At 40.5% G+C, this 24,443-nt stretch overlaps 1 protein-coding gene across 1 annotated transcript in view; it reads left to right on the top strand.

The window, feature by feature from the left end:
- Window positions 1–17,387: 17,387 nt before the first annotated feature.
- Window positions 17,388–24,443, top strand: part of LOC138014398 (sodium-coupled monocarboxylate transporter 1-like) — a 19,902-nt gene continuing 12,846 nt past the window's right edge. Inside the window, exons 1-7 of the mRNA XM_068861459.1 lie at window positions 17,388–17,811; window positions 18,656–18,721; window positions 21,450–21,501; window positions 22,568–22,635; window positions 23,309–23,463; window positions 23,585–23,725; window positions 24,326–24,443. The exon at window positions 24,326–24,443 is cut by the window's right edge and continues 12 nt beyond it. Coding sequence (XP_068717560.1) covers window positions 17,470–17,811; window positions 18,656–18,721; window positions 21,450–21,501; window positions 22,568–22,635; window positions 23,309–23,463; window positions 23,585–23,725; window positions 24,326–24,443 — 942 coding nt within the window. The 5' untranslated portion in view covers window positions 17,388–17,469. The remainder of the gene's footprint in view (window positions 17,812–18,655; window positions 18,722–21,449; window positions 21,502–22,567; window positions 22,636–23,308; window positions 23,464–23,584; window positions 23,726–24,325) is intronic.

A 24,443-nucleotide genomic window follows, 5' to 3' on the forward strand; every position in this document is an offset into this window, starting at 1 on the left:
TGGTAGGCTAGGTAAGGGAAGAGCCAGGACATTTACGCATGCGTTGTTGGAATGTTTGAACAAGAGTGAAAAACGCAGTACCTCCAGACATGGCGCTGGAGCGTCGTACCAAACGAATCATCCCGGGATTTCGGCCCGTGCGATCGCTTTTGGACGCAGTTGGCCCTTCGCTGCTTTCTGCTACCGACCTTGCCTCCCGGTACGGCATTGAGGGAGAGATATGTCGGCCCCTAAACCATATGTGACAAATCCCACGCCTACTCACAGCTCCAAACCGCCCTTGTCAATTTAACGTAAGCATTCGATGGCTTAAATATACAAGGGCAAAGTCATTTTATCTGCCATATGGTAAGCACTGAAGTCGCAGATTACAAACTGTGCGCACGCGCCCTGCTAAAGGTAACATACATACATGCATGCATAGACTTTATTTCATCTCCAATTTCAGAATAACTTTTCTGAACAAATAATATCTTCGAGACATTACATTTACAGCTAAAATACATAGAATATACACATAGATACTAAATACATCATATTTAAAGATATATTAATCAAAAAGAAAAGCCGCTGTACAAAATGAGGCCCTGGATTCTCTTTTGAAACCAGTAAACTCAGTGGTACGGATAAAATCAGGTAGCGCATTCCGCAATTTAGCTGATACGTACGAAAAAAAGAACTAAGACCATAACTGGTTGTTCTAGGTTTATTGAGGGACAGAATGTAATTTCCGCGAAGATCATGCTTAAGAAGAGGGCGGGAGAAAAAACGTACTTTTCCTATAAGAAGGAAAGCCCTTTAAAAAAAGAACATAAAAAAAAACAAAAACATACTTTTATAAAGTAATACAGGGAAATTTTGAATGTTGTCATTGCATAGCGATGTAGAGTTTGACTTTAGTAGTAAGAGAACAGGTAATCTACAAATATAGATCTCGTTATTCTCTTATTTACATTATACTGTTTCTTTGACACGAAGATTACAGCGAAATGAAAGCACAACTTTGTCGCGAATTTTCTATGATAAAAACTTATTCAGAAATCCAACATCTTACTTCACAGCACACACCAGGCCTACTCCTGAGTATCTGGCTACAATTTCAAGTTTTCCTCTGGCCGCGCTTCAGCCATTCGATGAGGGCCAGTCTCGTGCTTCTCCAGTTGCCTCGCTCACGCCCAAAAGGAATTCTGGGTAATTCTGCCATTCCATGACAAGGGAAGACTACCGATTCTCATTTCATAGTTTTCTTCATAAGTGTCGGGCCACCCAGTCCTACCAGCAAAATACCGCATCGATTGAAGTTTTTAGCTTTCAAAACTTGCCCAAATTGTATCGGTAGGTCCTGGAATTCGTCCACAGAAAGGCCAGAGCATGTTCATTTTTTGGTAGGCTAGGTAAGGGAAGAGCCAGGACATTTACGCATGCGTTGTTGGAATGTTTGAACAAGAGTGAAAAACGCAGTACCTCCAGACATGGCGCTGGAGCGTCGTACCAAACGAATCATCCCGGGATTTCGGCCCGTGCGATCGCTTTTGGACGCAGTTGGCCCTTCGCTGCTTTCTGCTACCGACCTTGCCTCCCGGTACGGCATTGAGGGAGAGATATGTCGGCCCCTAAACCATATGTGACAAATCCCACGCCTACTCACAGCTCCAAACCGCCCTTGTCAATTTAACGTAAGCATTCGATGGCTTAAATATACAAGGGCAAAGTCATTTTATCTGCCATATGGTAAGCACTGAAGTCGCAGATTACAAACTGTGCGCACGCGCCCTGCTAAAGGTAACATACATACATGCATGCATAGACTTTATTTCATCTCCAATTTCAGAATAACTTTTCTGAACAAATAATATCTTCGAGACATTACATTTACAGCTAAAATACATAGAATATACACATAGATACTAAATACATCATATTTAAAGATATATTAATCAAAAAGAAAAGCCGCTGTACAAAATGAGGCCCTGGATTCTCTTTTGAAACCAGTAAACTCAGTGGTACGGATAAAATCAGGTAGCGCATTCCGCAATTTAGCTGATACGTACGAAAAAAAGAACTAAGACCATAACTGGTTGTTCTAGGTTTATTGAGGGACAGAATGTAATTTCCGCGAAGATCATGCTTAAGAAGAGGGCGGGAGAAAAAACGTACTTTTCCTATAAGAAGGAAAGCCCTTTAAAAAAAGAACATAAAAAAAAACAAAAACATACTTTTATAAAGTAATACAGGGAAATTTTGAATGTTGTCATTGCATAGCGATGTAGAGTTTGACTTTAGTAGTAAGAGAACAGGTAATCTACAAATATAGATCTCGTTATTCTCTTATTTACATTATACTGTTTCTTTGACACGAAGATTACAGCGAAATGAAAGCACAACTTTGTCGCGAATTTTCTATGATAAAAACTTATTCAGAAATCCAACATCTTACTTCACAGCACACACCAGGCCTACTCCTGAGTATCTGGCTACAATTTCAAGTTTTCCTCTGGCCGCGCTTCAGCCATTCGATGAGGGCCAGTCTCGTGCTTCTCCAGTTGCCTCGCTCACGCCCAAAAGGAATTCTGGGTAATTCTGCCATTCCATGACAAGGGAAGACTACCGATTCTCATTTCATAGTTTTCTTCATAAGTGTCGGGCCACCCAGTCCTACCAGCAAAATACCGCATCGATTGAAGTTTTTAGCTTTCAAAACTTGCCCAAATTGTATCGGTAGGTCCTGGAATTCGTCCACAGAAAGGCCAGAGCATGTTCATTTTTTGGTAGGCTAGGTAAGGGAAGAGCCAGGACATTTACGCATGCGTTGTTGGAATGTTTGAACAAGAGTGAAAAACGCAGTACCTCCAGACATGGCGCTGGAGCGTCGTACCAAACGAATCATCCCGGGATTTCGGCCCGTGCGATCGCTTTTGGACGCAGTTGGCCCTTCGCTGCTTTCTGCTACCGACCTTGCCTCCCGGTACGGCATTGAGGGAGAGATATGTCGGCCCCTAAACCATATGTGACAAATCCCACGCCTACTCACAGCTCCAAACCGCCCTTGTCAATTTAACGTAAGCATTCGATGGCTTAAATATACAAGGGCAAAGTCATTTTATCTGCCATATGGTAAGCACTGAAGTCGCAGATTACAAACTGTGCGCACGCGCCCTGCTAAAGGTAACATACATACATGCATGCATAGACTTTATTTCATCTCCAATTTCAGAATAACTTTTCTGAACAAATAATATCTTCGAGACATTACATTTACAGCTAAAATACATAGAATATACACATAGATACTAAATACATCATATTTAAAGATATATTAATCAAAAAGAAAAGCCGCTGTACAAAATGAGGCCCTGGATTCTCTTTTGAAACCAGTAAACTCAGTGGTACGGATAAAATCAGGTAGCGCATTCCGCAATTTAGCTGATACGTACGAAAAAAAGAACTAAGACCATAACTGGTTGTTCTAGGTTTATTGAGGGACAGAATGTAATTTCCGCGAAGATCATGCTTAAGAAGAGGGCGGGAGAAAAAACGTACTTTTCCTATAAGAAGGAAAGCCCTTTAAAAAAAGAACATAAAAAAAAACAAAAACATACTTTTATAAAGTAATACAGGGAAATTTTGAATGTTGTCATTGCATAGCGATGTAGAGTTTGACTTTAGTAGTAAGAGAACAGGTAATCTACAAATATAGATCTCGTTATTCTCTTATTTACATTATACTGTTTCTTTGACACGAAGATTACAGCGAAATGAAAGCACAACTTTGTCGCGAATTTTCTATGATAAAAACTTATTCAGAAATCCAACATCTTACTTCACAGCACACACCAGGCCTACTCCTGAGTATCTGGCTACAATTTCAAGTTTTCCTCTGGCCGCGCTTCAGCCATTCGATGAGGGCCAGTCTCGTGCTTCTCCAGTTGCCTCGCTCACGCCCAAAAGGAATTCTGGGTAATTCTGCCATTCCATGACAAGGGAAGACTACCGATTCTCATTTCATAGTTTTCTTCATAAGTGTCGGGCCACCCAGTCCTACCAGCAAAATACCGCATCGATTGAAGTTTTTAGCTTTCAAAACTTGCCCAAATTGTATCGGTAGGTCCTGGAATTCGTCCACAGAAAGGCCAGAGCATGTTCATTTTTTGGTAGGCTAGGTAAGGGAAGAGCCAGGACATTTACGCATGCGTTGTTGGAATGTTTGAACAAGAGTGAAAAACGCAGTACCTCCAGACATGGCGCTGGAGCGTCGTACCAAACGAATCATCCCGGGATTTCGGCCCGTGCGATCGCTTTTGGACGCAGTTGGCCCTTCGCTGCTTTCTGCTACCGACCTTGCCTCCCGGTACGGCATTGAGGGAGAGATATGTCGGCCCCTAAACCATATGTGACAAATCCCACGCCTACTCACAGCTCCAAACCGCCCTTGTCAATTTAACGTAAGCATTCGATGGCTTAAATATACAAGGGCAAAGTCATTTTATCTGCCATATGGTAAGCACTGAAGTCGCAGATTACAAACTGTGCGCACGCGCCCTGCTAAAGGTAACATACATACATGCATGCATAGACTTTATTTCATCTCCAATTTCAGAATAACTTTTCTGAACAAATAATATCTTCGAGACATTACATTTACAGCTAAAATACATAGAATATACACATAGATACTAAATACATCATATTTAAAGATATATTAATCAAAAAGAAAAGCCGCTGTACAAAATGAGGCCCTGGATTCTCTTTTGAAACCAGTAAACTCAGTGGTACGGATAAAATCAGGTAGCGCATTCCGCAATTTAGCTGATACGTACGAAAAAAAGAACTAAGACCATAACTGGTTGTTCTAGGTTTATTGAGGGACAGAATGTAATTTCCGCGAAGATCATGCTTAAGAAGAGGGCGGGAGAAAAAACGTACTTTTCCTATAAGAAGGAAAGCCCTTTAAAAAAAGAACATAAAAAAAAACAAAAACATACTTTTATAAAGTAATACAGGGAAATTTTGAATGTTGTCATTGCATAGCGATGTAGAGTTTGACTTTAGTAGTAAGAGAACAGGTAATCTACAAATATAGATCTCGTTATTCTCTTATTTACATTATACTGTTTCTTTGACACGAAGATTACAGCGAAATGAAAGCACAACTTTGTCGCGAATTTTCTATGATAAAAACTTATTCAGAAATCCAACATCTTACTTCACAGCACACACCAGGCCTACTCCTGAGTATCTGGCTACAATTTCAAGTTTTCCTCTGGCCGCGCTTCAGCCATTCGATGAGGGCCAGTCTCGTGCTTCTCCAGTTGCCTCGCTCACGCCCAAAAGGAATTCTGGGTAATTCTGCCATTCCATGACAAGGGAAGACTACCGATTCTCATTTCATAGTTTTCTTCATAAGTGTCGGGCCACCCAGTCCTACCAGCAAAATACCGCATCGATTGAAGTTTTTAGCTTTCAAAACTTGCCCAAATTGTATCGGTAGGTCCTGGAATTCGTCCACAGAAAGGCCAGAGCATGTTCATTTTTTGGTAGGCTAGGTAAGGGAAGAGCCAGGACATTTACGCATGCGTTGTTGGAATGTTTGAACAAGAGTGAAAAACGCAGTACCTCCAGACATGGCGCTGGAGCGTCGTACCAAACGAATCATCCCGGGATTTCGGCCCGTGCGATCGCTTTTGGACGCAGTTGGCCCTTCGCTGCTTTCTGCTACCGACCTTGCCTCCCGGTACGGCATTGAGGGAGAGATATGTCGGCCCCTAAACCATATGTGACAAATCCCACGCCTACTCACAGCTCCAAACCGCCCTTGTCAATTTAACGTAAGCATTCGATGGCTTAAATATACAAGGGCAAAGTCATTTTATCTGCCATATGGTAAGCACTGAAGTCGCAGATTACAAACTGTGCGCACGCGCCCTGCTAAAGGTAACATACATACATGCATGCATAGACTTTATTTCATCTCCAATTTCAGAATAACTTTTCTGAACAAATAATATCTTCGAGACATTACATTTACAGCTAAAATACATAGAATATACACATAGATACTAAATACATCATATTTAAAGATATATTAATCAAAAAGAAAAGCCGCTGTACAAAATGAGGCCCTGGATTCTCTTTTGAAACCAGTAAACTCAGTGGTACGGATAAAATCAGGTAGCGCATTCCGCAATTTAGCTGATACGTACGAAAAAAAGAACTAAGACCATAACTGGTTGTTCTAGGTTTATTGAGGGACAGAATGTAATTTCCGCGAAGATCATGCTTAAGAAGAGGGCGGGAGAAAAAACGTACTTTTCCTATAAGAAGGAAAGCCCTTTAAAAAAAGAACATAAAAAAAAACAAAAACATACTTTTATAAAGTAATACAGGGAAATTTTGAATGTTGTCATTGCATAGCGATGTAGAGTTTGACTTTAGTAGTAAGAGAACAGGTAATCTACAAATATAGATCTCGTTATTCTCTTATTTACATTATACTGTTTCTTTGACACGAAGATTACAGCGAAATGAAAGCACAACTTTGTCGCGAATTTTCTATGATAAAAACTTATTCAGAAATCCAACATCTTACTTCACAGCACACACCAGGCCTACTCCTGAGTATCTGGCTACAATTTCAAGTTTTCCTCTGGCCGCGCTTCAGCCATTCGATGAGGGCCAGTCTCGTGCTTCTCCAGTTGCCTCGCTCACGCCCAAAAGGAATTCTGGGTAATTCTGCCATTCCATGACAAGGGAAGACTACCGATTCTCATTTCATAGTTTTCTTCATAAGTGTCGGGCCACCCAGTCCTACCAGCAAAATACCGCATCGATTGAAGTTTTTAGCTTTCAAAACTTGCCCAAATTGTATCGGTAGGTCCTGGAATTCGTCCACAGAAAGGCCAGAGCATGTTCATTTTTTGGTAGGCTAGGTAAGGGAAGAGCCAGGACATTTACGCATGCGTTGTTGGAATGTTTGAACAAGAGTGAAAAACGCAGTACCTCCAGACATGGCGCTGGAGCGTCGTACCAAACGAATCATCCCGGGATTTCGGCCCGTGCGATCGCTTTTGGACGCAGTTGGCCCTTCGCTGCTTTCTGCTACCGACCTTGCCTCCCGGTACGGCATTGAGGGAGAGATATGTCGGCCCCTAAACCATATGTGACAAATCCCACGCCTACTCACAGCTCCAAACCGCCCTTGTCAATTTAACGTAAGCATTCGATGGCTTAAATATACAAGGGCAAAGTCATTTTATCTGCCATATGGTAAGCACTGAAGTCGCAGATTACAAACTGTGCGCACGCGCCCTGCTAAAGGTAACATACATACATGCATGCATAGACTTTATTTCATCTCCAATTTCAGAATAACTTTTCTGAACAAATAATATCTTCGAGACATTACATTTACAGCTAAAATACATAGAATATACACATAGATACTAAATACATCATATTTAAAGATATATTAATCAAAAAGAAAAGCCGCTGTACAAAATGAGGCCCTGGATTCTCTTTTGAAACCAGTAAACTCAGTGGTACGGATAAAATCAGGTAGCGCATTCCGCAATTTAGCTGATACGTACGAAAAAAAGAACTAAGACCATAACTGGTTGTTCTAGGTTTATTGAGGGACAGAATGTAATTTCCGCGAAGATCATGCTTAAGAAGAGGGCGGGAGAAAAAACGTACTTTTCCTATAAGAAGGAAAGCCCTTTAAAAAAAGAACATAAAAAAAAACAAAAACATACTTTTATAAAGTAATACAGGGAAATTTTGAATGTTGTCATTGCATAGCGATGTAGAGTTTGACTTTAGTAGTAAGAGAACAGGTAATCTACAAATATAGATCTCGTTATTCTCTTATTTACATTATACTGTTTCTTTGACACGAAGATTACAGCGAAATGAAAGCACAACTTTGTCGCGAATTTTCTATGATAAAAACTTATTCAGAAATCCAACATCTTACTTCACAGCACACACCAGGCCTACTCCTGAGTATCTGGCTACAATTTCAAGTTTTCCTCTGGCCGCGCTTCAGCCATTCGATGAGGGCCAGTCTCGTGCTTCTCCAGTTGCCTCGCTCACGCCCAAAAGGAATTCTGGGTAATTCTGCCATTCCATGACAAGGGAAGACTACCGATTCTCATTTCATAGTTTTCTTCATAAGTGTCGGGCCACCCAGTCCTACCAGCAAAATACCGCATCGATTGAAGTTTTTAGCTTTCAAAACTTGCCCAAATTGTATCGGTAGGTCCTGGAATTCGTCCACAGAAAGGCCAGAGCATGTTCATTTTTTGGTAGGCTAGGTAAGGGAAGAGCCAGGACATTTACGCATGCGTTGTTGGAATGTTTGAACAAGAGTGAAAAACGCAGTACCTCCAGACATGGCGCTGGAGCGTCGTACCAAACGAATCATCCCGGGATTTCGGCCCGTGCGATCGCTTTTGGACGCAGTTGGCCCTTCGCTGCTTTCTGCTACCGACCTTGCCTCCCGGTACGGCATTGAGGGAGAGATATGTCGGCCCCTAAACCATATGTGACAAATCCCACGCCTACTCACAGCTCCAAACCGCCCTTGTCAATTTAACGTAAGCATTCGATGGCTTAAATATACAAGGGCAAAGTCATTTTATCTGCCATATGGTAAGCACTGAAGTCGCAGATTACAAACTGTGCGCACGCGCCCTGCTAAAGGTAACATACATACATGCATGCATAGACTTTATTTCATCTCCAATTTCAGAATAACTTTTCTGAACAAATAATATCTTCGAGACATTACATTTACAGCTAAAATACATAGAATATACACATAGATACTAAATACATCATATTTAAAGATATATTAATCAAAAAGAAAAGCCGCTGTACAAAATGAGGCCCTGGATTCTCTTTTGAAACCAGTAAACTCAGTGGTACGGATAAAATCAGGTAGCGCATTCCGCAATTTAGCTGATACGTACGAAAAAAAGAACTAAGACCATAACTGGTTGTTCTAGGTTTATTGAGGGACAGAATGTAATTTCCGCGAAGATCATGCTTAAGAAGAGGGCGGGAGAAAAAACGTACTTTTCCTATAAGAAGGAAAGCCCTTTAAAAAAAGAACATAAAAAAAAACAAAAACATACTTTTATAAAGTAATACAGGGAAATTTTGAATGTTGTCATTGCATAGCGATGTAGAGTTTGACTTTAGTAGTAAGAGAACAGGTAATCTACAAATATAGATCTCGTTATTCTCTTATTTACATTATACTGTTTCTTTGACACGAAGATTACAGCGAAATGAAAGCACAACTTTGTCGCGAATTTTCTATGATAAAAACTTATTCAGAAATCCAACATCTTACTTCACAGCACACACCAGGCCTACTCCTGAGTATCTGGCTACAATTTCAAGTTTTCCTCTGGCCGCGCTTCAGCCATTCGATGAGGGCCAGTCTCGTGCTTCTCCAGTTGCCTCGCTCACGCCCAAAAGGAATTCTGGGTAATTCTGCCATTCCATGACAAGGGAAGACTACCGATTCTCATTTCATAGTTTTCTTCATAAGTGTCGGGCCACCCAGTCCTACCAGCAAAATACCGCATCGATTGAAGTTTTTAGCTTTCAAAACTTGCCCAAATTGTATCGGTAGGTCCTGGAATTCGTCCACAGAAAGGCCAGAGCATGTTCATTTTTTGGTAGGCTAGGTAAGGGAAGAGCCAGGACATTTACGCATGCGTTGTTGGAATGTTTGAACAAGAGTGAAAAACGCAGTACCTCCAGACATGGCGCTGGAGCGTCGTACCAAACGAATCATCCCGGGATTTCGGCCCGTGCGATCGCTTTTGGACGCAGTTGGCCCTTCGCTGCTTTCTGCTACCGACCTTGCCTCCCGGTACGGCATTGAGGGAGAGATATGTCGGCCCCTAAACCATATGTGACAAATCCCACGCCTACTCACAGCTCCAAACCGCCCTTGTCAATTTAACGTAAGCATTCGATGGCTTAAATATACAAGGGCAAAGTCATTTTATCTGCCATATGGTAAGCACTGAAGTCGCAGATTACAAACTGTGCGCACGCGCCCTGCTAAAGGTAACATACATACATGCATGCATAGACTTTATTTCATCTCCAATTTCAGAATAACTTTTCTGAACAAATAATATCTTCGAGACATTACATTTACAGCTAAAATACATAGAATATACACATAGATACTAAATACATCATATTTAAAGATATATTAATCAAAAAGAAAAGCCGCTGTACAAAATGAGGCCCTGGATTCTCTTTTGAAACCAGTAAACTCAGTGGTACGGATAAAATCAGGTAGCGCATTCCGCAATTTAGCTGATACGTACGAAAAAAAGAACTAAGACCATAACTGGTTGTTCTAGGTTTATTGAGGGACAGAATGTAATTTCCGCGAAGATCATGCTTAAGAAGAGGGCGGGAGAAAAAACGTACTTTTCCTATAAGAAGGAAAGCCCTTTAAAAAAAGAACATAAAAAAAAACAAAAACATACTTTTATAAAGTAATACAGGGAAATTTTGAATGTTGTCATTGCATAGCGATGTAGAGTTTGACTTTAGTAGTAAGAGAACAGGTAATCTACAAATATAGATCTCGTTATTCTCTTATTTACATTATACTGTTTCTTTGACACGAAGATTACAGCGAAATGAAAGCACAACTTTGTCGCGAATTTTCTATGATAAAAACTTATTCAGAAATCCAACATCTTACTTCACAGCACACACCAGGCCTACTCCTGAGTATCTGGCTACAATTTCAAGTTTTCCTCTGGCCGCGCTTCAGCCATTCGATGAGGGCCAGTCTCGTGCTTCTCCAGTTGCCTCGCTCACGCCCAAAAGGAATTCTGGGTAATTCTGCCATTCCATGACAAGGGAAGACTACCGATTCTCATTTCATAGTTTTCTTCATAAGTGTCGGGCCACCCAGTCCTACCAGCAAAATACCGCATCGATTGAAGTTTTTAGCTTTCAAAACTTGCCCAAATTGTATCGGTAGGTCCTGGAATTCGTCCACAGAAAGGCCAGAGCATGTTCATTTTTTGGTAGGCTAGGTAAGGGAAGAGCCAGGACATTTACGCATGCGTTGTTGGAATGTTTGAACAAGAGTGAAAAACGCAGTACCTCCAGACATGGCGCTGGAGCGTCGTACCAAACGAATCATCCCGGGATTTCGGCCCGTGCGATCGCTTTTGGACGCAGTTGGCCCTTCGCTGCTTTCTGCTACCGACCTTGCCTCCCGGTACGGCATTGAGGGAGAGATATGTCGGCCCCTAAACCATATGTGACAAATCCCACGCCTACTCACAGCTCCAAACCGCCCTTGTCAATTTAACGTAAGCATTCGATGGCTTAAATATACAAGGGCAAAGTCATTTTATCTGCCATATGGTAAGCACTGAAGTCGCAGATTACAAACTGTGCGCACGCGCCCTGCTAAAGGTAACATACATACATGCATGCATAGACTTTATTTCATCTCCAATTTCAGAATAACTTTTCTGAACAAATAATATCTTCGAGACATTACATTTACAGCTAAAATACATAGAATATACACATAGATACTAAATACATCATATTTAAAGATATATTAATCAAAAAGAAAAGCCGCTGTACAAAATGAGGCCCTGGATTCTCTTTTGAAACCAGTAAACTCAGTGGTACGGATAAAATCAGGTAGCGCATTCCGCAATTTAGCTGATACGTACGAAAAAAAGAACTAAGACCATAACTGGTTGTTCTAGGTTTATTGAGGGACAGAATGTAATTTCCGCGAAGATCATGCTTAAGAAGAGGGCGGGAGAAAAAACGTACTTTTCCTATAAGAAGGAAAGCCCTTTAAAAAAAGAACATAAAAAAAAACAAAAACATACTTTTATAAAGTAATACAGGGAAATTTTGAATGTTGTCATTGCATAGCGATGTAGAGTTTGACTTTAGTAGTAAGAGAACAGGTAATCTACAAATATAGATCTCGTTATTCTCTTATTTACATTATACTGTTTCTTTGACACGAAGATTACAGCGAAATGAAAGCACAACTTTGTCGCGAATTTTCTATGATAAAAACTTATTCAGAAATCCAACATCTTACTTCACAGCACACACCAGGCCTACTCCTGAGTATCTGGCTACAATTTCAAGTTTTCCTCTGGCCGCGCTTCAGCCATTCGATGAGGGCCAGTCTCGTGCTTCTCCAGTTGCCTCGCTCACGCCCAAAAGGAATTCTGGGTAATTCTGCCATTCCATGACAAGGGAAGACTACCGATTCTCATTTCATAGTTTTCTTCATAAGTGTCGGGCCACCCAGTCCTACCAGCAAAATACCGCATCGATTGAAGTTTTTAGCTTTCAAAACTTGCCCAAATTGTATCGGTAGGTCCTGGAATTCGTCCACAGAAAGGCCAGAGAGACAACTTCACTCGTGAACCGCCATGTTTACAACAGAGCATTTTAGGCGTCCCAGTCTGCATGAAAACATCTCTCACCTCTGTTTTCTTTCAAAGGCTTGCCTTTACCCTCATGCTAGCTTAATAATGCCAGCGTGGGAGCTTCTGTAGACGAAGATGGCCCGAAAAATCAGTTATAAGATGATGAACCTACCAGCTTTTTATCAAATTGCTGAGTCGTCGAACATGAACCGTTGACATTTATTACACGACGCCGAAACCTGAGCCCACATTGACCGTAAACCGCATATGTTTCAATGAGAACTTGATATACGGCTAAGCCAAGTGCATCATACTGTTTATAGCCAAAAAAAGTACGAAACTTACAAAAGAATAACAATCACTTGGGGCGTTAAGGGTTGAACGTATGGTTGGTGCTTACAATAGGAAGCTTTAGCAACGACAACGGCGACGGCAACGAGAACGTCATCTCAAAATATAAATTTACGTTATTTTAATCGCTTCGTGACTATTTGAACGTTTTTAATATGACAAGGGTGTGGTATTTCCTCAAAGATGACACCAGTCGGAAGGGCACTCCATTTTAGGAGAGAAATGAAAATTTATCCTCAAGTGCTGACGTTCTTCATAAAACCAAAAACTTGGCTATTTCGCGTTGCTGTTTTGCTGAAGACGGCAACGAACTGGACAAAAGTGAAAAACGCCCGTGCAGGGCGTGCAAAGCTATTGTTTTTACCCACTAAATATGCAAATTCGTGACGTTCTCGTTGCCGTCGCCGTTGTCGTTGCTTAAGCTCCCTAATATATCCATTATGACGACGACGAGGAGCTATAACTCCGTGCTCTGCGAGATGGGTGTCCTACAAACATCCCGCTGAACCATGTAATTTATAAGTGTCTACCAGGATTGTCCAGCACTCTCACGGGACTCTGATGAGTTTAGTAATCAGCTAAAAAAACGAGAATAATTTTAGCTAACTTCATGTAAAACTTCATAGTTTTTGCAGTATTACTTTATCTGTTAAAGTGCCTATAAAGTAAAAATATCTTTGACGTATTTCTAAAGACCTTTCAAAATGATCAAGAATGGTGTTTTCTATTTCTGAATACCTTCTTTCGTTCCAGAGATATTCAAATTTTTATTTAAAATTTGATAACGTCTAAAACATTGCAAATGACTGTAATAAATCACAAAATTGAGAATATCTCCGAAAATATTAGGTGGGTGTTGTTCAAACTTGGCAGCAGTAATCTACATCACGTAAGGCATAAAATGATACTATGGCAACTATTTTTGCCGCTGGGTCTATTTAACGCAGGATTGATTTTGTGGTTTATTGTTGTAAGAAGACATTATTACTCTCGATAAGCTTATACAGAGATGTAAAGCATTATGGGCAGCACATGCGTTTCAAGTCTGATGAGAATTCGCTTATCTGTTCAAAATCCGAAATATTAGGTGATGTAGCAGCTCTCGTAACGTATAATGTGATTGACTCCCCACCCTAGTCCCCCCCCCCCCCCCAAAAAAAAATGACTTAGACTTATAAAACAATAGAAGCTGGTTACAATACCAAACAATAACAGGTTACGAGCTGAGAGCTGCTACACTACTGGAGATATTTGGTTCATTGCAGAGAAGGACTGGACCCATCATAATGGGTGCCACTTTGTACATTATCTGATGTACATTACTGCTGCCAAGTTTGAATATCATTACTCCAATGTTTCCAAAGATATTCTCAATTTTGTGATTTGTCGTTGACAGTCATTTGCAATGTTTGTGGCGTTTTAACAAAAACTTGAATATCTCTGAAACGAAAGAAGGTATTCCAAAATAAAAAACACCATTCTTCATTATTTTGAAAGGTCCTTAAAGAGAAATAAAGGATATTTTAACTTCATTCGCACTTTTACAAAAACGGTTGCTTTAAATTTCGAAGATAATTAACGTAAGGGGTAACAGTCTCAGTAATTTTAGGGATGAGGGAATAACTGCCCCTGGAATTTAAGGATAAGGGCCACCCTTAATGGGCCTCATTATGGTGAGGTCAGAGTAATTAAAGGCCATGGATCATTTTGGTATAAGTGCTCTTTAAAACTATTATCGAGCACATCACTAAAAACAAAGAAACGTCCCTTGTGATAGTTACCAGAAGGGTCTCAGTAGACATATAATTTATTGACTATTTTCTCGTCAGCCTTGTTCCCAGGATCTCTCTTCTTCCCTTCCCTTGGCGCGAGAGAGTCTGGGAGAGAGAAAAGCAAGAGGAGACTCCCTGGGAACGTAGAGCGAGGCTTCGGTTAAAACGGTATCTAGTGCTCTGAAATCTCTTAAGACTCTAAATATTTCAAAATACTATACCTATCCCACTTTTCATAGTTTAAAAAAAAATAACGCTTTATGCTCTTAAGTTTTATCACGGCTAATGGTTATTTTTTGGTCATTTTCACGGTAAACGGTTTACCTTTTTGACATTCATTACACGGCTCACGCAGATCCTCATTTACGTCCCGCAGAGTTATGAACAATGAAGGGTTGTGAGCCGGAGCCTATGATGATCGTCCTTATCTGAGAGGACTGGAGCGCGTCTAACCATTTGCAGATCTAAATTTAGTTTCTGAAGAAACTGTCGCGCTGCGCATGCTTCGGTTGGAAGGTGAAACACAGAAATGGGTTTATATGGTACATTGAACACCGGAGAAAAAGCTTTTAAATTACTCAGCGGTGGTCAATTTGCCATATCAACCCGACAGATAAACCTTAAACCCATTTCAGCATTTGCAGATCTCATTACAAAGGCTGCACTTTCTCCTCCCCGAGTTAGTGTTGGTCCACCTGAATACATAACGTACAGTCAACAGTGTCGATTACCAGCGTCTAGTTTATGGTTTTATCGAAATGGATTGCACATAAATCACTGATTCGAAAAGGGAAACTCTAGGAGTTTGCAAAAGTCGTCGCTTCAGACCAAATCTCTTGCTCCAGGCAAAAAGGAAAAACTGATTAACCTGATCAAAACATCCTTTTTCATATTATTCATTCATTCTCTTACGCAAATATTCGTCACGTATTCACATAAAAAAGTTACAACCTCGTGTCTTTTTGATTGGCCACTCTAAATAGTTTATCTTGAAGGCAAAATAGAAAGTTTCGGTGCGAGGAAACGAAACAGAATGTCATAGTGGAAATGAATTGCATTTAGAAAATATGTTTTTCAAATCATTGCATTCTGTCTAGACGGGGCCAAAAATACATCATGGAAGACTCCCGAAGTTATTTATCGATGTTAACTGAGCGTTCTCGGAAAACTTGCGAGTGCACCTGGCAGGGTTCCACCCACGAGCTTCCGATTACTTTATCCACTATCACTGCTTTTGGTGACAATCCTGCTAGGATTGAAAAAGTAGAAATAGTTGTAATGCCTTAAGGATATAGCAAATATTAACCCGGGTAAATGAATACATAAGAAAATGGTGACTTGCGGATACTTGTGGAAATTTTTACTTGTGGAAATTTTGATCTGGTCGGCCTTCCACTCAAATTAATTCAGTAGGGTTTGAGCTTTAAAAAAATACCAGGGGTGATTTGATATCACCTAAGTATTTGCAAAAGAGCTGTCAATGAGTAAGTCATGCCTATAAAACTGTAACCGAAACAAAGTGAAAACTTTGGCTGTCTTCCATGAAGTGTGAAAGATCGCCTGGGTAGGTTAATTAATGAATCAATTTATTTAAGCAATCACGGACCATACAATACAATACACGCAATACAAAACTTTATATCCAGGGAATCCAACTCACAACTAAGCTCCTTCAGCAATGTGGTCGGCCGGCTTGCCGTGATCTTCTGATCGATGAGACCTCATAACAATACAAAACAGACAGTAGTCAAATTGAAGGAGTCCAAGTGCTGAAACCTACACCTATTCCTCAGATCTAGCAGACAACTATGTACCCGTCTCGACAACTAACAAATTTCTAGTTTCTAAAGAAACTGTGGTGCTGCGTTAGTGGGAGAGTGAAACATGAAAATTTGGTTTTATCCAACGAGTTGATAAAGGTTGAATTACAGTACCACTGTGAATGATTTGGAAAGCTGACGTTTCGAGCGCCCTTCGTCAGAGCGAAAAGTCAGCTTTCCAAATCATTCACGGAGGTGATTTGACCTTTATCAACTCGTTTGATAAAAGCAAATTTTCACGTCTCGGTAACTGTCGACCAACTTTTCCAAGTGTTCACGGACAACGTTTCTTCGAAAGTTGTTGTTGTAAATATAAACATTTGTACTCTGCCTAAAAAATCACTTCACAGTCATGTATTAATGCTTGACCTTATATTTCTTGGGATATATATTCTTAATATTTCAGCGATGCGTGACCTCAACCCGCGCAGAAAAAATTTCCATAAATTCCTGCCAGTTCATTCACTCTCTGCAGATCTGATCACATGGAAAGACTCACGTATTGGTGACTTCGCATCCAACACGCTTCTTGAATAAAGCTCTAAGAAGAAAAGAAAAACCTCCGACACTTGATTCTCTTCGGAGGTTTAACTGCATATTTGGGATTTTCAAAAGTTCAGGAAATAAAGAAATGAAAGATTGGTACTATGAAATTCATTCGTTGTTCTATTTAAAACGTGTTAATGAAACTCCGTCCCCATCCGTGTTACGAAAGAGTTCGAATCAAAGTCGCACGCACGCACGCACGCCCGCACCGACTTGAACGAAGATTGCTACACGTCACGCATTCTACTATTGGGAAGTTGAGTTCGGAGCGCAGCTGATGATTTTCAAGCAAAAAGGTTAGATCAATATTTTTGTGAGACCAGTGCATGGTACGATGGAGCTTCTTTCGTTGTAATAGCACGGAATGGACGTGGCTTCCGGTCCTTGATAATGTCATTCGAATTCGTGACATGACATCTAAAGCTGTATTTGCATATTTGCAGAAAGCGTCGGCCCCGTCTCTAATTCATACCGGCTACATTTTCAAACCCCTTAGCGTTTACTAGCAGCAGAGTTCCCAAGATCATGACTGACGACCGCTTTAGCCCGGTTGATTACGTTGTTTTCTCGATCATGTTGTTGATCTCAGCACTGATTGGAATATGGTACGGCTGCGGACCTGGAGGAAAGCAGAAGACCACGGCCGAATATCTTCTCGCAAATCGCAAGATGCGGCATTTTCCAGTGGCGATCTCTTTGCTAGTGTCTTATCTATCTGCTATAACACTTCTTGGAGTCCCATCTGAGATCTACACATACGGTGCACAGTATTACGTGCTGATCTTGTCCTACTTTATCATTTGCGGAACTGTGGCCATCGTCTTCGTTCCAATGTTTAGGAGAGTGAATATTACTTGTGCTAATGAGGTAGGATCAATTGTTCTTTTTCTCGTCGATGTTTATGTTCGAAATTCAAAATTTGCTTGAGAGGGAAACGGCTTTAATTGCAAAGGAGGAGGATTGTCCTAAGAGAGGCAACATATCGTTTAATAGCCTTGCCTGGAGCTCTTTCTGCTACAATGCATATTGCAGTGGAAAACAAATAAATATGTAACATATTGTTAGGTGGCACTATTTTGATTTTTCACAGTATGTTAATAAAGTAGAACAATTTAGTTCATTTGAAGGTGGTTCCATCTCTGCATGAGCTCTCAGCTTATAAAGCTTTAGCTTTCAAACCTATGAATTACAAGGAAGTGCATCAACTTAATGAGCCGTCATTATCCATTGAAGTTGTTTTTTTTTTCCCGTGATTATTAGTAGTCGCCTCAAAAAGACACTGTCTCTGGTTGTTGAATCTCTTAAGTGCATTCTCTTGGAGAGAACACTTAGTGGTCGAGAGTGATTTTCGAAAGGAAATGAATTTTGTGAAAATATCTATCATTCGCGAGTGACGCACCAATATTTATAAACAGGAACAAAAGAGGAAAAAAAATAATGTCGTACAGATGCTTTCCAAAGCTATGAAAACTATAGTTTCCTCAAGCCTTGAACGATTTCGATTGGTAAACGGTACTGTCTGCAAATTTCTATTTGAGACGAAACCCGAGACTGCTAAAAATTGACCGGCCGGTTTTTTTTCTGAAGGTTGAACGAGAAGCGAGCGTGAAGCTCACCCTCGTGCTCGTCACCCCGCGCGCGTCGCGGATCAATCGCGCACGCTGCTCGCAGACTAGAACAAAGCTAATTTTCTATGGCGTCTTTATTACAGTACTTGGAGCTCCGCTTTTCCGTTGGTGTCCGAATAGTGGGATGTGCGTTCTTTCTTTTGGAATATGTAAGTATTACGGTGAAATAACTTTCAAATATATATATATATATATATATATATATATATATATATATATATATATATATACAATACAATATGTATACAATGTGCCCTCCCGGTTGTCACCATAATGGCTATATATATATATATATATATATATATAAAACGACGATTTTCAGGCATGTTTCTGCAGAAATCTCTGCCTTCTTTAGTGCAAGTGTTGCATTAGATGCAAATTTGAAAAGATCTGAAAAATGTCAATAAGTACAAAGACAACCTAAAGAAAAATGTATGAAGCTGTAAATTACAGAGACATGCTTCAGTTAACATGTTGAAGTTGTCGATTGAGGTTGTCTCGAGCTGGAAAGGTGTGTCTGCTTCATCAATTTATGCAGTACATGAAAACAGTCACTAGAACTCGGAACACCGCAATCATTGCGGTGTTTTCGAGTTCCAGTGACTGTTTGGCAATACTCCATCTGATGCTTTATCTTTCTTTCAGTGCAGCATTCCAATATTAGATTCAATATGAAAAAGGAATCTGATCACAAATTGCCTTTTAAAGATGTCGATATTGGCAATGAGTTTCACATACCCAGATGCATCACAAGAACACCCTTTACAGCCTTCTTTTGAATTTCGCCACTTTCTCTTCCTTTTCGTAAGAGTAACACCTGGAAGGGTTTCAAGACATCAAGACCCTTGTTGACATCCTCAAGAGGGATCTTTTCCGCAGCTACTTATACTTGACAATTATTCGCTTAAGGCGAAGTGAATATTGGTGAATATTTACCAAGACGTAGTCGAGGGAAATATTCCCTTATGCAAAAAACACCTGGAAGGGTTTCAAGACATCAAGACCCTTGTTGACATCCTCGAGAGGGATCTTTTCCGCAGCTACTTATACTTGACAATTGATTCGCTTAAGGCGAAGTGAATATTGGTGAATATTTACCGAGAAGTAGTCGAGGGAAATATTCCCCAATATTCACTGGGCCTAAGGCAAATAATTGTTTTAGTGTAATTTTCAGCGGTGAATATCAAGAAAGTGCAAAACAAAGGGCTAAAACAAGATAAAAAGGGACGAAAAGTGCTTGATTGGCTTAGCAGCCGCGCCTCCAAACATGTTATATTCACCGGGTAGCGCGGTGAATGTATCACTAAATTCTTATATTCACCGCTGAAAATTATACCAAATGTAGTTATAAACAGCTACCTCACGAAAACGCAAGGCCAGGATGCGTCCCCAATGCTCTTTGTTTCTTCCCCCAAATTTTGCATAAGCATTGTTTTTGTTTTCTCTTAGGGCCGCTGTAAGTCCCAAGAGAAAATGGAAACAATGCTTATGCAAATTTTGGGGGGACAAACAAAGAGTATTATGGTATTTTCGAAAGTAGCCTATAGCACCCCAACATGTTATTTTAAGCCCACCTACATATTAACATTTGTTAGATATTTGTATTCAGATTTGCATCTCAAGCAACACTTGCAGTGAATTAAAGGCAGAAGTTTCTGCCGGAACATGTCCGCAGCATTGAAAAGCGTTGTTTAAACATTAAACGTTACCAAGTGGACGTTGCTTGACGTTACTGTGTCTCTCCTGCTCTCTAGACTTTAGGTGGAATACTATGTCTAATGATTGCTGGACTCGGAGTCAAATGTCGGTATAATGAAGATTAGAGAACGCCGACAAAAGCAAAGAAAACGTCATATCAAAGTAAAACTTCACGTTGTTGTGAACGTTTCGCGATTAGGAGTTAAACTGTCTCGCAACTATTGAGGAATTTAACTGGAATGAACTGCGCGGACGTTTTGACAAATTTGATAATTTGTCGCAGGTGTTCACGACGTCACAATCCGCAGTACATTTCCCGTCTTTGTTAGGACGAGACAAGGGCTTTTCCCCCAAAACCCCGAACGCATTTCGGGCCCGAAAAGCAATTTCTTGAATCTAAGATATACTTATTATTTAAAATTAATCTTCGAAACATTTTTACAAGACACACAATTTGAGTTAGTCTTGCTTGTATGTACAGCAATGATGCTTCAGCATGATTAGCGGTAGTCCTGGTGAATCGAACGAAAGAAGGTTACGTACGCGCGTACGACAAAAGCTCAGTGTGAGGGAAAGCCAACAAAAATATAAGGATTTGTATGGGAATCCCGATAAAAGACCTGAGAAGATAATTTTACAAAAAAATTCTCAATTAAAAAGCCTAACCTTATTTGCCACTGTAGGTCGCTTCCTTCCTGTACGGTTTTTTTTTTTTCAGATTCGACGCGATTAAGCCATTATCAGTTCCTCGGTTGTCAACGTTTATAATAAAATATTAAGGCTGAACACTGGATTCTCAGGAGTCCACAAAAAGGAGTCAAATATTCCTGGATAAATGTTCCCACCTTTAAAATTCCACCGTAGTTTTTCTTTTATTTCAATCGGCTAGCCGCGCAATCGAAGCTCTGCCAGTGACGTCAGGCATCTGTTAGTGTCCCAAATGAAACGATAAAACGATGGAAAAGATCCTTGTACACTTTGAACACGACACGGTGACCGTTGAGTTCAGTTTGGTAACGAGTCTTTGTTTGTGGCCTGGTAACGAGTATTTGTTTGTCTTTTTCTGTCGTCCCTGACGGACGTTATCAAACAATCAGTGCTGCTTTTCATTATGTTGCTAATAATGTGAGACTTGAAAGGAACAATAACTTTTCCTTAACTGAACTTTTTATTTTGCAGACTTTGTACCTGTTTGTCGTTCTATATACACCTTCTCTTGCTCTAGAGGCTGGTAAGGCACAGCACTAGTTTACTGTGAAAGACAAAGTCATATGTTTGCTTTAATTAATCTTTTTTCGCTCCCGCAGTGAGTGCGCCTGAAGCGAACGGACGAGGAAGCTCTCTAATCGGGAGAAGAACACATTTTTAATGTTTCAAGAAAATTCAAGGGGTTGCGGTAAAAGGCGCAAGAAATTGTAGTTATGCGCAAATGGAGGAATTAAGATGCGCGGTGTTCACGCAACTTTATGGAGTTTTGTATGGAGACGCCATGTGGTCCACCAATATGGCGGCCGGTAACCAACGAAAGCATCTTTGCGATGAACGCGCTTACTTTTCTCTCATGAGATAAAAACCATGTGTATGAACACATCTCCTAATGCACTCGAAAGGCTCAAACCAAATAGCCTTATATCATTGTGTCACGCAAGGTGACAATTCGGAAATTCAAAATGCTGTATACTAATAGGCCTTTTGCAGCTTGTGATCACATGGTACAAAAACCGCCATACTGGAACGCAAATTACCCACTGGGATCTCTAAAACAAAGAAAATTTAGATTAACTTGCTTTGTTTTATGTGTCCCAGTGCGCAATTTGCATTCCAGTATGGCGGTTTTTGTGCCATGTGATTACAAAGCTGCAAAGGGCCCATTCGAAAGACGTCACGGAACTGAAAACTTAAAATAAGCATTCATTTCTTGGTCATCTTCAACCTCATTTAGATAAGAATTCAGAAGAACTTGCGATTTTGATTTTAGAATTCGATAAACCTATAGTATTCTCCCTTCAATTCCACGCGCGAACCGTCGCTAAACCACCGCAAGCATATTTGAATATTCCCTTCCTCTCGGCAGCACTTCTACCATTTAATTAGGTAAACTAGTATTTTGTCTATTTGATCGTATATTGTGCGCTGTTATTGGCCAATTTAGCTGGCCGTTTTCAACACGTACGGAGTGCTTGTGATTGATTAACATAGCCACGCCCTGATTTGTATCATTTTTAAAATGGCGGTCAATTTTAATACGGAAAGCTCTATTTCATTAAAATTATTTTCTTTTTATTAATTTACTTTAGTCGCTGGAATCCCTTTATCAGCCTCTATTCTTACAACTGGAATAGTCTGTACCTTCTACACCAGCCTGGTGAGTAAAGAAATCTTTAACTCAAGATCTTATTTCAATCAGTAGTCATCGGATATGATTTAACAAATCATCTATCGTGCTAAGAAGTTAAATGCCGTCTCACACCAAAAAGATTTCTTGTTCTAGATGATGATGTAAGGTCAAAGAAACACTTAAATTGGCTCAACAAGTTGCGTGAGTTGCAGGGCAGATGTTACACTCTGCAACGTTTAAAAATTCATGACGAAGTTTGGGAAAGGTGTTGGGGAAGAGGACCCGACCTCTACTTTTCGCGATGATTGAGGCAATAAGTAAGACAAAAAAACTGAGAAAACGTCTACCCGAGATATGTTACACTGGGCGATTTCTCGTGCCACTTGTGTAGCAGCAAAAGTGTGAGACAACGTGCGCGCAAAATTGCTTGTCGTGGAAGGCTTTTGGTTACACTGGGCGATTTCTCGTGCCACTTGTGTAGCAGCAAAAGTGTGAGACAACGTGCGCGCAAAATTGCTTGTCGTGGAAGGCTTTTGGTGTGTTATTGGCACCAAAGGCTCTCACCAAAGCTGGGACTCGTTTTCCCGCCTTTTACGTTGGCTGTATGCACCAGTCTCGTGACCTGATTGGTTTTTTTGATTGCCCATGTCCTTCGACACGCAAGCGAACATGCTAAAGTGAGCTTTGCTTGTGTTTCTAGGGAGGTCTCAAAGCCGTTATTTGGACGGACGTATTTCAGTCGCTCATTATGATCGCCGGCCTTATCGTTGTTGTAATTGTCGGCAGCCTTGAAGTTGGAGGGTTCAATCGAGTTTGGCAAATCAACAAAGACTTTGGCCGACTCGATTTCTTTAAGTGAGTATAGAGCATCGAATTTGAAATACGACACCCGAGGGTTTTTATTTTTTTTATTTTTGCACACAAAGAGCCGTTTTCTTTGGACTTATACGTGAATTGTTTTCGTTTTATCTTTTAGCTTTAACCCAGATCCAAAGGTGCGCAATACATTTTGGACTCTCAGTCTTGGTGGTGCGTTCACTGCAATGCCAGTATGGACCGTGAGCCAAACAGCTGTTCAACGATTTCTTGCCATCCGTTCATACCGCGACGCTAGAAAGTATTTAATTTTTTTCATTCTTTCGTGTTTATGTGTATCAAGAGAAAATGAGGTGTCCACAATTGTTAAGCATGATGTCAAACGAACTTGTCTGGCATGCCAAGTAATTTTGGCAGTTGGAAATCCAGTATGGCTTTCGGAGTCGTATTTTTCATCCAACAAGCCATCAGCTTCACAGGAAATTAAAGAATCTCCCAATCCGGGTTTTGGTGCAATTTCCTTGCTGCTGAAACTCGTTTTCGCCGGCAAACCGTAATTCCACTCGGAACGCCCTTTTGAATTCTTTTGACTTTGCGGGCGTCTCGGGAAACTTCCCTTTTTGTGACATCTAAAAATAACGTAACTGATCCAGCTCTCTCAGGATCTTAAAGTTAGTTATGGCGGACCATTAAATTAAAATCAAAGCTTAAAACTGACTTTGGTCTCTTAGTGTTTAGTTAACGTAGTTTTAAAATCCAAAGAATAGTTTTTTTGGTCACAGGGGCACCTTAAACGTTTGCACTAAAGTGATGGCGTCCATATTCCAATACGCTAATGATATGAGGAGGATACGCTAGATTGCGAAGTGGCTGAAAACCAATTCTTCGTTTTTGCTTGTAGGGCGGTGTGGTTGAACATTCCTGGTCTGATCATCATTGTCACTCTGTGCTGTTTGGACGGACTTGTTATTTTCGCTGTTTATTCGGGATGCGATCTGAGAGCGGCCCAGAAAATTACC

This window comes from Montipora capricornis, chromosome 8 (genome assembly GCF_036669925.1).
Source record: "Montipora capricornis isolate CH-2021 chromosome 8, ASM3666992v2, whole genome shotgun sequence".
NCBI classification, from domain to species: domain Eukaryota; kingdom Metazoa; phylum Cnidaria; class Anthozoa; order Scleractinia; family Acroporidae; genus Montipora; species Montipora capricornis.